The sequence below is a fragment of the Motacilla alba genome, chromosome 19, assembly GCF_015832195.1.
Source record: "Motacilla alba alba isolate MOTALB_02 chromosome 19, Motacilla_alba_V1.0_pri, whole genome shotgun sequence".
NCBI classification, from domain to species: domain Eukaryota; kingdom Metazoa; phylum Chordata; class Aves; order Passeriformes; family Motacillidae; genus Motacilla; species Motacilla alba.
This window is the reverse complement of record NC_052034.1, coordinates 3959590-3972742: the sequence shown is the minus strand read 5'-3', so window position 1 is coordinate 3972742 and position 13153 is coordinate 3959590. Positions and strand designations below refer to the sequence as shown.

Genomic DNA, 13153 nt, shown 5'->3' with positions numbered 1-13153 from the left:
CTGTAACAGGTCCCTCTCTCTCCTTATAACACACAGTCTGCAAAAAAAAAATCCATTACATCGTAGGTACTTCCAAGTTTCCTGGCTCTACCCCAACACGATATCCTGGGAGTGCTCACATTAACAGAGACCATCCCTTCTGAGCCGGAGACTGGGAGAGGCCCTCTCCATTTGGAAAGACCAGCTGGTCCAAGAGGAATGGCTTTGTTTAAAGCTGAGCCAACCTCACAGGCTAGACAGCCCAACCAAACCTGTGTCCATGGCTCCGGGGCTGGGAAATCCAGCGGAGCGCTGACTCACCAGAAGGAGCTGCAGTAATTAAGACAGGCCCCAGCAGCAACTAAGCAAGCAAAACATTAAACAGCAAAATGTTTATGTTTCCTTAAGTGACTTAGCTCCAGGATTCTTTGTTACTTTACTCTGTTCCTACTGGATCACACAAACTCAGAGCTTTCCATGTCAGAAGAGCGTCATTCCACCTGGATGTCACACAGCTCCCCTCCCTCTTTGCTATGTTATGTCTTCCCTAAATATAAGAACTTGGCATGTGGGTACCCCGGATAGTTAAAGCCACAAAACTGGTCTTACATCAATGGAAACAGCCTGGAGAAACTGTTAGAATTAAGACCGTGTCCCTTCCATCCTCTAGGTACAGGGTCCACAGCTTGGTGCTACATGGCAAAGTTTAGTACAGCCAAAAGTGAAGCTGCTGTTGTTCATTACTGGCTTAAGAGTATGTGATCCCAGGATCAATCAACCCTTCCTTCAGAATTCCTCTAACTTCCTCCAGAGGCCCCTGTGTCAACCAACCCATAGTGAAAAGTGTTAGGAGTGTTTACTTTTGTATTCACTGCTAGACTCACCAAAAAGACATGATCAAATATCTGTGTGGGGCTGTCCATCTGGCCAAGGATCACTATCATTTCATTGTCAATGAATTCTTTGAACTCCCGCAGGTTGCACACCATCTGCATCTCCAGCTCCGTGCGTATCTGCGTGGGTAGGAGGGACACAAGGAAGTCATGTGAAGCTTTTGTTCTGGCCTTTCTTCATGGCATGAAGCACAGAGCTCTTTAGTTTGCACAATAGCATTTCCAGTGCTGCACCCTCACCACTCACCTCTTTTGAGGTGATATTCTCCAAATCTTTCTGCATCATGATCTCCCTTAATTTGGTCTTGATCAGCCGTTCCGTGCGTTCCCGCTCAGTTGGGCTGTCAGAAGAAAGCAACAGAGTCACTGGGAGGGAAAACAAACTGGATTCATGACACTTTTAAAATAGGTATAGACTGCATACTCTGTAGAGTCTCAGACTCTCACACTACTTCCCCCAGGCATGTCCTCAGCTGGAGGGAATTCAGGTGACAGTAAAGCCCAGTTTAGATTCTCAGTTGTGTATGAAAGCCACCAACTGAATGCTCCTAATCCATTGTAGTCATCCAGAGAACCCCTGGTATTTGGTAAAATTTAAATTGGGAAGGCTGCATTATACCCTCTGGAGCAATATCTAAGCCTCTCCCTACCTTTCTTGGAAAGGTAACAGCTCCAAAACTCCTTACATGGAGAGACGAGGGCAGCTAAGCCTCTGCATTCCTCCCGCCTCTGCTGCCAGGGGCCTTATCACCAGCTGCAAAAATAGCCTGAGTAACACCAGGGGAAGCTGCAGCAGAGCAGCAGCATGGATCTGGCTCACCCAGCATCTTTTAGAGGGACCCAGCAGTGACATGTCCCACCACCTTTCCCTTTCTCTGGAAGGCTGCCAGGTTGGGGAGGGCATGGATGTTACAAGTGTTCAACTGGTGGTTCACAAATAAAAATCATGGAAGTTCCTGGTTCTTTTAATCTCATGCATTATTTCAGGATTCCATTAAGAGAGTGCTATTTAAGTGTCCCAAGGAAATCATTCAATTTCAAGGTGCCACCAGGGAAAGGGTGGGTTAGATAAAATTTATATATGAAAAGCTACAAGAAAATATTAATCTGTCAGCCTGCCAAAACTTTTCAGCCACCCGCCTTGTACATTAAAAAACAATCAAGTGTGAAGACTTGTTCACAGCTGAACAACTGCTTAGCATCATTACTCACTCACTAGACTCCAGCAACAGGAAATATCTGGGAGCATAAATCAACCAAAGGCACTATTATTCTGGGAAAGTGGCTGGGGCCAGTGCAGTAATTACAAAATGGGCAAGTGAAAACCCTCACACTTGGCACATCTGGTCACATACTACCTTTCAGTTTATATGGTATCAGTACCATCAGCAGTTACTAATGACAGGGGTGGTAAACCTTGAATGCTGATGCAGCCTATAAATTTAGCCTTTCCAAATTGTCTACCCATTTACCTGAAGTCCATACTTAAACACTTCACTTTACAGCAAAATGAACATGGATAAAAAGATCATGTTCGCCTAAACATGTGCTCAGACACGTGCCAGTGTAAGAGCAAAGTCCAGAGAAACCTGTTCCTTCCAGGCCTGGAACAAGAGGACAAAACCAGCAGAGACAAGGCTGAGGTACACCACACCTCCCTCACCAGTAACATGGGACTTGCAGAAGCAAAGGTCTGCAAGCAAAGCCCAAAGTAAACAACTAAACTGAAAACAAGAGGCTGGAGGAGATGCAAGGGAGCCCCAGGAGGGCTAAACTTCCAGTGCTGGTGTTTACCTAACCAGGAGTCCACTTATTACATGGAACAGGAAACCTCTCCTTATTAATACCTAATTAAGAGCACTCTTTTGTGGAAACTCTCTCCTCATGTGGGGACAGTCAAACACTGGCTCAGCAGAGCCAGCCCAACTTACACATCTGTGAAGAGGGCGGGCGAGTCGGGCCGGTGGGACTGGACATCCTGCATGGCATTCCACTCGTTGACCGACGACTGGTCCGAGTTGATGTGGCTCTCATAGTAACTGACCCACGTGAGGAAGAGGCTCCCTGGATAGTAATTGTTGCTCCTTGCCACTTCACAAGCCTTATGCAAACTCTGCAGAGCAGACCTAGCAAGGGAACAACACTTGTAGGTTTATCATTTCTTCCTCAGGCTGGTATCAAGCACTAAGCAGCAGCCAAATCCAGGATGCTGCTCATGTCCCATCAGTTGGTACAAACCCCTGGCACTGTGCATGAGGCTGTCCTGCAAGGCTGTGGATTCCCACACGTGCCAGAGCTTGCATGTCTTAATTGGAGCATGCCAAAACAAGCCTGGAGAGCAGTGAAGGTGCCCACAATTTGGAGGGCAGAGGCACCCGTGTCTCTGGTTCCAAAATCTGCTACAAATACCCAAGCCCTAAATAAGATGCACAGAGTTTGGTCCAAGACAGGGTGCTGACAGCTCCTACTGTGCCATCAGCTGTCCCGTGTGCAGGGCAGGAACACCCAGGGATCAGACAAGCACAACCAAGGGCTCAGGACTACACTGAGATGTTTAGGTGTCTGCCCTCTCTCACTGCACGAGGGATGTCAGAAGTTTCTTCAGCTGCTGCTGGGAAACAAATCCCCCTCTCCTATTTTTAGCTTATTTTAAATCTTTGACTGGGATCAGAAGGATCCAGGTCAAAATCACTGGGGTGACAGCAGCATCGCTGACAGGCGATGTATTTTTGCAATGCAAAGAAGCTCGAGCCAGAAATACTTTCATGATCACTACATGAACCACCCTAAAAGGAAAGAAAAATGCAAGCAGCTTCTCTTTCCTCTATCACAATGAACATATCTCAAAATATTTCAAACGTATACTCAAAGCAATGTGACTTTGGGCTCAAAGCAGCAGCCCTCTGCAAGGAAAATTACCCTATTCCTTCCTGCCCTCAGCTGAGACAAAGCTGCTATACACCAGCACTTACATCTCTCCTTTGGTACCAAACTTCCTTCCCTGTCCCTGGAGGAAACTTCTGGCTGCTCAAGTAGGTCTCAAGATCACAGTAACATAAAGCAGCACCTGGTTTTTAAGAGCTTAAGCAGCCAAAACACCTGGAAAAAGGATCACTGAGACAGCTTGCAGTAAGTACTTACCACATTGCCTGTACAGACACGGGCTTGAATATGTGCACCCTGTTATCTGTTGATACGCTGAACCCTCTGGTGAGAAGAAAAAAGGCACAGTGAAAATGTCTCCCAAAAGTCACTTTTTAGTTAATAACTGATAGTCTTAGCACATTAGAACAGCAAAGGTCTAGCCCTATGCATACATTGCTGAGTTCAGCTAGCAAACAGATCAAAATAGCACACTAAAAGCTCTAAGATAACTGCTTTAAGCAGCTGCTGTTTGGGAATGAAACTAAGACAGTGGGACAGTGCTGGGCTGTGCTGTTTACCTTGGCAACACAAATTCAGTGCCACAGCTGGGAGCAACAGAGTCCAGCTAAAGAGATCCTGGGGCAGCTACCAAGGAAAGAAAAGTCATTCCATGCACTGCACTGGACAGCCTTGAGTAACTGGCACAAACAGGAGTCTGCAAGTCAGGTGTCTATTTGGCAGAGAAACATCATTCTTGCTTTATGTTGGGCTGAGTGCTGCCTGCTGCAAGCATGATGGAGGAACACATAATAGGATCCCTTTAAGGAGCTTTCACTACACACCCACTCTCCAGTAAAAGCTCCTTTACTCCAGCTTAAACACACACATAAGCCACTGTCTCAGTGCATGTTTATTCACAGATAAGTCAATTACTGGCGTTCCCTGTCACAGCCACTGTGATTGAGGGCCTTTGAGCCTACTAACCCAATACAGGTCAACAGAGGAGGGCTGCTGGACCTGTGAGGGCTCTGCAAGCACTGGAATCCTTCCCCATACACCGTGTTCTAGGTTGTATTAACACAGAACACAAAAAAGGCACTCACCCATCCCCATCCAGGTGGATCAAGGTGTCACTCCAGAGCGGCAGCACCAAGCCCATCGTACAAGTGCTACTGTAGTGAGAAAGAGAAAGTCAGTCTATTTACTACAGCACCATGTTATTGTTCTAATTCCATAGCAATAGTTGCATATTTTTGTATTCATTAGGAAAAAGAAAAAGAAAAATCCCACTGTTGCTTCAGAGACAAACAGAGCGAGTGTTGTTCTAGAGGGCCCTGGCAAGGATCACTAACAGATTCAGGGCACAGCACTATCCTTTCAAGCAAGCTTGAAGGGTTAACACACCCAGGAGAAGTGCAAACAGGATCCAAAAACACTGAACTTTGTGCAGAAGGTCAGAGGGGGCTCACAGCCTTCAGTCAGCTCAAGGCTTTCTTTACAGATTAATCCCTCTCAGGCTCAAGAGGTTTGGTTCTAGCTCTGATTTTGCAATCCACAGCTTTATTTTCTTGTTTGTCCCTCAGCCACAGCTGCTGGGGACTGGGAGCAGAGCAGTGCAATAGCAGGATGACTGTCACCATGGCAAGTTGGCAATCTCTGCCTATCACCTGTGGCTGACTCCTGACCCTTCTTCGCCCTCAAGACTGAGCACAACAGCCATCCCATACAGACACCTCCTGGCAATCCCACTCCTCTCTCAGATGCTTTGCTCTCTTTGCCCCAAGTTTTCTGTAAGGCTGAGCAAAAAGCTAAGTTAAAAGCAGAAACCAAGTGATGGAAAAAAGGCAGGGGCGGGGGAACCCGACACAACCTCCTCCGTGCTGTTAAATGAAGAGCTGAATCTCATAAAGCTGCAAAACTGCTCTATAATCAAAGCAGCATCTTGAAGAACTGAATTCAACTGCCTCCTGCTCTTATGCTTTGCATGGTGCTCCCAGATTTCCACCAGTTCTAGCACACCTGCCAGTGTCCAGCTTAAGAGAAGAGTGGGAAGAGGGAGAGACCAGGCTTTGGAGGGTCAGACAGGGAGCCCTGGAAATGCACATGCCTGGTGCCCAGCACCAGGAGACAGCATGCAGCTATTTCTGTTGACAACATGAGATGAGCTCATGGAAAGATGTGTTTTTAAAAGGCTTCCCAAGGTGGCTGGGGTATTTTTAGTGATACTGTTCAGCGAGCGCTTATCAGAGACCATAGCAACAAGTCTACATGGAGTTATAAATACCGAGTGGGCTCAGGGAGGGCAGATCACAGTGACCATCCAGAAGCCCAGGAACTCCAGGAGAAAGCTAAAACGACCCTGCCATGTTATTAGAGACTGAATACCAGTGAGCTCTCAGTTATCAAAGGTGGCTGCGCTGGTACATCACAGCCAACAGCGAGTTCCAAGCTCACAGCAATCTGTGCAAGGACAAGTTATTCTTGCCCCAAGGCAGGAGCATCTCTAAGTCACAGCTGTGCACACATGTGCAGAGACAGGAGCCAGGAGCAGCATCAAGCTGGTCCCCCATTTTAGCAGGCGTCATCCAAGCTCAGCATCCAAACCAAGCATGGTGGCTGTTGTGACTAGCAGGCAATATTTGGAAAGCAATTTCCTAGCCAAATAGTTCAAAAATATTTTCTAGTGATCCTACTAACTACCTGGAAGAAATTTATTCCAACTAGTGTCAAAAGCAAGCCTGTAGCAGCTGTGCTGGAAGTAAGCATGAGTATGAAACCTTCCAAAATTTAATATCCAGCTGATTGTCTTCCAATAGAGGCCAAGATTTACTTAAAACTCTTTTTAAGAGAGTCATGTGCCTCCATGCCCGCTCCAAAGTGCCCACTGTCCCCTTCTACATGTGAAATTTCTGCCCTTGAAGCTGCTGGGTTGCTGTCACCTGGCTTACAGCCCCTCCAGCAGCAAAAGCTGCTTCCCAGCCACATCCTGCAGCCTTGTGGAAAGGTCAGCAGGAATTTAAATGAATGAAGCAGAAGCACTAAACCCTGATGACACAGTGCTGCCTGGGGACAGCACACAGTGTGCAAGATCTGCCATCACCAACCCTGACGCTGCCATCAGGCCTTTGTGCCATGACCTTGGCAAGGGACTGCCTGACAGTTCGTTTCTTATTACCTGTTCTCCTGAATGCTGAGGTCCAGCTCCTCTAATTGCAGCTTTTTCTTTCTTTGCAGGAAGATTGTCCCTGTCTCTGGTGTGCAGATGCAGGGCTTGGGGACCTTACCATTCAGAGGCACTGAACATCCTCACAGAAGCCTGATGCTTGGAGGAATGAGGGAAATGCTGACCTGCACTGCTGCCTTCACATTTACCACCTCCTCTCAAGAAATAAAAAGAGGCAATTCTGAATCTCAAGAAAACTGTTAGGCTAGAAAAGTTGAAGCAGCCTATCCCCAGAAAACACATGACACCAGGGATTTCTACAGTTAACTTGTATGGGGGTGAGCACAAGGACTTCCCCACCTGGACACTCTGAGTACCTGTCATTGGAAGAGAAATCCATTCCTAGGACGATGCTCTCCTCCGTGTCTTGTCTGCCATTGGTGGACACCACCACCATGTATCTAGTGCGGTTCTGGTAGGTACTTTCCAGTCTTACAGCCTGAAGAAAAGAAGGGGCAGAGATCAGCAGTGCAGTCAGCAAAACACACACGACGACCTTTGCAGGCCACTTTTTCATGCTGAGTGACAGGCGCAGAAGCAGTGATGCAGTCTGGGCTGGTACGGATGTCCCACGCTCCTCAGCTGGGTAAGAAGTGCTTTGCTCCCACACAGTGCCCTCCTCAACAGCTGGCACGCTCCTGGTGCAGTCTGCACACCTGCCCTGTCCCACCAAGGCTGATTTTGAACAATCTAAAGCCCTCTGACTGCTCCCAGCCCAGCGAGCTTTGTGGACTATCAGTGAGACAGATGGGTGTTGAACATTCACCTTCAGAGGGCTTTGTCCCAAGAACCAGAGCTCTCCTTATAACTACTGTGTGCTACAACAGCTCCTACAAGTCTCTTTCCATCAGCTTCCCAGGCAGCTGGACAGACAACCAGGACCTAATTCATACATGGTTTCCTGCTGGCCCTTTGAATGCTTCTGGCAACTTCCCCAGTGCAGAAGCAATCGTACTGCCTTACACCTGGCAGGAAAAGATATCCCTATGACTAAGCTGTATCCTTCACTGGTTCAGACTGCCCAGGAAAGGTGAAAGTCATCATGCCTCGTTGCTCCTGCCACGTTCACTTGTTCCCCAGTGCCAAAAGAGCTCTAGGATGACTGGTGTTCAGCCCAAAATCCCCCAAATCAAATGCTACTGAGAGCGTTCAGAGAGCAGTGGAACTTAGAATGGCAGACCAAGGCTGAAGCTCCTGCAAGGCTGCACCGAGGTGAGCTGCTCCTCCAAGCCACAAGGAAGTGAGAACTGAAGGGACTCCAGGAAGTCTTGCAGACAGACTGCTGGTTAATGAGGAGCCTGAGGAAGGGAGCCCAGCACTGAAAGTTTTGCTTATCAACACTTGCAGCAGGCAGCCTTTACTTGCAACACTTTTTTGGACTCCATTCCAAGCTGTTTGCAGCTATTTTAGTCAGAGGATCCCAACCAGAGTAACTAGGACAGCCCTAGAAAGGAAGTGTCTTAATTCTGTACACTAAACCTTAACTTTGGATGGCCCAATCCAACCCCAAGACTCTGTCTGGCCTCAGTGTTTACCATATTGTTAAACTGCTGCTTGAACTTTGAGCAGGGCCTGCAGAGAGCAAACAGGGGGAGAAGGAGCTGTCCCAGCCCAGCCTTGCACTGTGCTGTGGACAGATCCCTGCCTGCTGCAACAGGACTTGGCTCCTGAATTCCTTGCAACCCAGTAGTTGAAGTCTGAAGTGGTGTTTGACATCCTCCACAAACTGAACCCAAATTCCTCAAACTCCTGAGCCACGGCTTGTGTAGACACCTCTTGGTGGCCCTCACAGGAGGTCATGGCTCAGAGAGCCCAGTTAAAACAATCATCCTTAAAAAGCTAAGAAATTAACTGTTGTGCGAGATCTCTCAGGAGCAGGCTGCTTTTCCCAATATGCTCCTTTAGTTGTTCACAACTTGGTCTTGAGGTCAGAGCAGCACCTCCCAGCTTAGAGGAAGCCCCCTCTGATCTCAGAGCTCTCCTGTCCACCACCAGCTGGGAAATCTTGACCACAACACGTGGTGGAGTGTATGACAGAGGTCAAACCAGCGCCTGGCAGCTGAACAGAGCTCGCCATCCCAGCAGAGTGCTCTGTGGCAGGGAATGCTGAGCGGGGCAGGGAAAGCTTCCCAGTGGCATTGCAGGGAGCAGCAGCTCTGGTGATGGGGTGGAATAGCAAGTGCAGGCAGGAGACGGTGTTGTCAGAGTCTTCCAGACTTGCCCAGTTGGACCAAAGACCAACAGAAACGACCCAAATGCTGATGCCAGCAGACAGCCGTGCTCTGTACAGCCAGAGACTGTGCCCCACCCCATCTCCTCAGGATAAGTCATGCTAAAACCAGCCTTCTTTTCCTTCTTGCTTCTTGAGTCACTGGGATTCCTTTGGAAACACGGAGGATCAAAGTGGTCAGTACTTCATGGTTCAAGTTCTCCCAAAGATGGTTGTTTCTAGAACTAACCACTTGTGGGAAAACAGAAAGGCGCTCTTCTGTAGAAGAGCAAGTAATCACCAAGGTCTTGGTGGTTAAAGTAATTATCTACATCAGGAACCAAACCTCAACTATCAGCACAGACTTGCCTAAAACAGGAGCAGACAGACACAGCTGCCCCACGTCTGGGGCATCCACACAGGAGTTTCTGTTCTGCTTCTCTTGAGGACAGTCCAGCAGCAAGAGGATTAACAAAATCTAACTTACTTTGCTAATTTGGCCAGCAGGAATGGGAAGTCTTGATGCAAGACCCTTTAGAACAGGGCAAGACAAACAGTGAGCAAAGGTCACACAGCTCCACGCTGGAAGGGTGGGATTTTCAGAGGCCAGTCAAGAGAAACAAGACATGGCTTAGTGTGAATCTCTGGGTTCAACACTTACACCCTCAGCACAAAGCAAAGAACCACAATTGGGCAGATAACGTGCTTTGCTAAATTTAATGGAGTATTAAAACAGCAGAATTGACATTGCAAACCAGCCAACTTCTAAAGCTGCTGTTAGAGCCCCAACGTGCCTATCAAACCACAAATGAAGCTCTAACCTTTCCATGAAGTGCATGTTCACATGCTTACCTCTCAGCAGGAGCACACCAAGTGCTCTGATGCCTTTTAAATGAAGATATTTGAAATCCCAGTTATTGCAGGGAGGATGGCCTGGCTTCAGGGACTGTGATGAGATGGAAAGTTCTTTCTCAACCAGCTCATCTGTACAGAGCTTTCTCCTCAATTTGGGAAGGTTATTTGTAGTCTGGTCAAAACAAGTCATCCCCTGTAGTCCTTTCAGGGCCAGCCACATTCTTCTTAAGTTTTAGGCTCACCTGAACACAAGCCAACTTTATCTTCTGCTGCATTCTTGTATCATCAGAAGTATGATGAGATATTTCACCAGCCCTTATGAACAGCACATTCCAAGAAGTTCATACTGACCTTTCACGCTCTGCAATAGCAGGTGTTTTACACAACAACACATTTCTCATGGAGATAAATGATTTGAAGACAAAAAAAGTGTGTGTCCAACTTTCAAGTTCCCAGCTCTCCTAAGCTACAGGAGTATATTCAATCACTTTGCATTCTTAACTCCTTTTCCTCCTTCCTACTGATCTTACACCGGTACCATGGCTCTAATCCTGCTCTCATAGAAGGCTATAAACCTCTGCCAACAGCTCCAAGAAACAAGAGTTGTTCCAAATTTTAAGTGTAGGTTTTTAGAGGATTAGATTCCTCTGCTGGCCCCTGAGCTGTGAAGCCGGCCCTCCGAATGACAGCAGCCAAGAAAATGAAGAGAATGCATTTCTCTCAGTACTGTTTATATTTCAAATCTCATTTGTATCTGCTGTTTTATGAGAGAGTCCATTGCAGCCCTGCACACCCTTCGTTCGTCAAGAATCAATTAAATTCAAGTAGACTATCGAACTTAACCTCATGCAAGATTTCAGCATTCCAAATGTAGCCCTGGACAAAAGGGTTTATGTCTCAGCCCACAAAGTCCTTATTCAGCTGTTAAGGCTAATTTGTCCCAAATCACACAATGTAGCCAGTGATACTGCTGAACAATGCCCTGTTCAATAGTTTCCAATGTTCTAACCCTGGCTCAAATTCTGAAAAGCATTGAGAACCCCCATCACTTTCACTGAAATTTTAGTGACAGCAAGGTGTGCCTGGCAAAATTTTGGGGAGTAGGTCCTTTGGCTTGCTTATGGTAAATTATTTTCGGTGGTCATTTGGGAAGCTAAAGCATTCCATAGTAACCTTGGCTGCTTCCTAGCTCTACTCATCCAATCAGCCCATCTCCAGCACAGCTCAGGAGGATTCAGCAAACCAGAGGTGTTGGAATAACGCTTGGGATGCTGGCAGTCCTTCTTTGGGCAGACGTTGCTAAGATGCACCAAGAAAACACAGGAAACAAACTTCAGGCTACTGAGTGCTGAAAGGTGCAGACTCACTGCAGTCATGCCTGGCCTTGTAGAGCACTTCAACATGTTCCAGGCAAATTCCTCACTGCTCACATTTGGCTTCTGGAGCTCTTCAGGGCTGTGCATCAATGCTATGAACAGCTATGCCTCATTTTACGTCATTACAGGAGGCAACAGCCCAGGAAAGCAGAAGGCCAAGGTTCGGTGCAGGTGCATGGCCACATGGGGATCCTACATGCTCCCACCTGTTCAGCCATGGCCTTTTGGGATGCCACAAGTCAGGACAGCAGAGTGAGGAACACAACTGAACTCTCACAGAAGGGCAGACTCACTCACACTGGTCAGACATAAGTCACCTACTCTTGATTGAAACAGGACACCGAGGTCATTTACCCATCCTCTCTGGCAATTGTTACAATATTTTTTGGGAGCACAGATATTCAGTACTTGGTTCAAAGACAACCTTCTAGCCACACAATTTGTCTCACTGAACAACCAAAGCAGGCCCTTCACAACTAGCTGCTTTCCTACCTTTGTGGTTGCAAAGACTCCCCAAACCAGCTGATGAAACCACTCCAACACACACCACTGCCTCCCTGAGTTACACAGGTGTGTTTGTCAAGTGGTGCTTAACCTCTGCATTGGTTCACAGGAGATAAGCAGAAAGCCAACCTACCAGTCTGATGTTGTCTTCTGGGCGGAGCAGGATGAACATGGCCTGCAGGTGCTGCTGGAGATCCCCTGCGGGCAAGAGGGCAAGGTGAATGCACAAAAATAGTTCTAAATCACATGCAAGTCCCTGGGTGTCCAGCCAGAGCAAATGTCCACTGAGAAACCTGACACGTCACCAGGAGTGTCGTCACTGTCACTCCCACCTACTCAGAGATGGGAGTTTTGTCATCTCTTAGTCAGCTGCTCTTTGCTCTGTGGGCTCACCTGCTCCTGTGTTACCATGCTCTCTCCTGCTAAATTCTGTTATTTTTTTTACAGAAATAAACAGTGTTTCAATACTCTTTGTCCCTTTGACAGACAAGTCAACCTAGTCAGAAATGGACCCCACCCTGTGGTCGACATCTCACTCTACCATGTGCTCCAAAACAGAAATTTGCCATTTGTTTTACACCAGCTTATTACTTAATGCAGAAATACTACCCAGGCAAAAGTACACTCTCCTTGGAATGAGATTTAGTCCTGCTCTAGAGCAGCATGTGCCCACTATGGTTGTGTACCAACCCCACCCAAAAGCAGCTAAGAACTGCCACCTGAAAAATCAAACACCTGTATTTTTTTCCTAGAAAACACTTGCAACAGCTTTCCTGGTGAAGCTGAGGAAAAATAAAGGAAAATTAAATTTAGTGCATGACTGTGATTTTAAGTCTTATTAAGAAGAGACAAGTGCCACAGGTTCCTAAAACATCAAGCATTTCAAGGACAAGTGAGATGATTTTCTGTCAGCACTGCTGCACTGACTTCTCAGCATTACTCCTGGCATGTAGAGAGCCAACATCACCCCCTGAGTACCAGCCAGCAGCAACATCTCCTGCAAGGGGCTGGTTTTTCAATCATTACAATGGAAAAATTAATCTGCATTCCCACAAAGGAGAGTGCAGGGCTGCCAGGTGGGTGGCACAGATCAGCAAGAAGAGAAGCCTTTACTCTTCCACCCTCTCCCACTCCTCCACAGCCAGGAAGCTGAGTTTAGGCAACACTGCAAGGAGCAAATATTCAGCAGGATCAGCTACAAGCACCTTTTCTAGGAAGGCTGGTTAATCCCCCTGACCTCCCTTTCTGA

The 13153-nt window shown here is 47.3% G+C and overlaps 1 protein-coding gene across 5 annotated transcripts in view; it reads right to left on the bottom strand.

Annotated features, from left to right (window-relative positions):
• Positions 1 to 13153, bottom strand: part of SSH2 (slingshot protein phosphatase 2) — a 90118-nt gene that overhangs the window by 15838 nt on the left and 61127 nt on the right. For all 5 annotated transcript variants that reach the window (XM_038157852.1, XM_038157853.1, XM_038157848.1 and 2 more), the window contains 7 exons: positions 12038 to 12102; positions 7278 to 7399; positions 4841 to 4909; positions 4014 to 4079; positions 2804 to 2998; positions 1120 to 1213; positions 864 to 992 (listed from right to left, as the gene is read on the bottom strand). In XM_038157852.1, coding sequence (XP_038013780.1) covers positions 864 to 992; positions 1120 to 1213; positions 2804 to 2998; positions 4014 to 4079; positions 4841 to 4909; positions 7278 to 7399; positions 12038 to 12102 — 740 coding nt within the window. The remainder of the gene's footprint in view (positions 1 to 863; positions 993 to 1119; positions 1214 to 2803; positions 2999 to 4013; positions 4080 to 4840; positions 4910 to 7277; positions 7400 to 12037; positions 12103 to 13153) is intronic.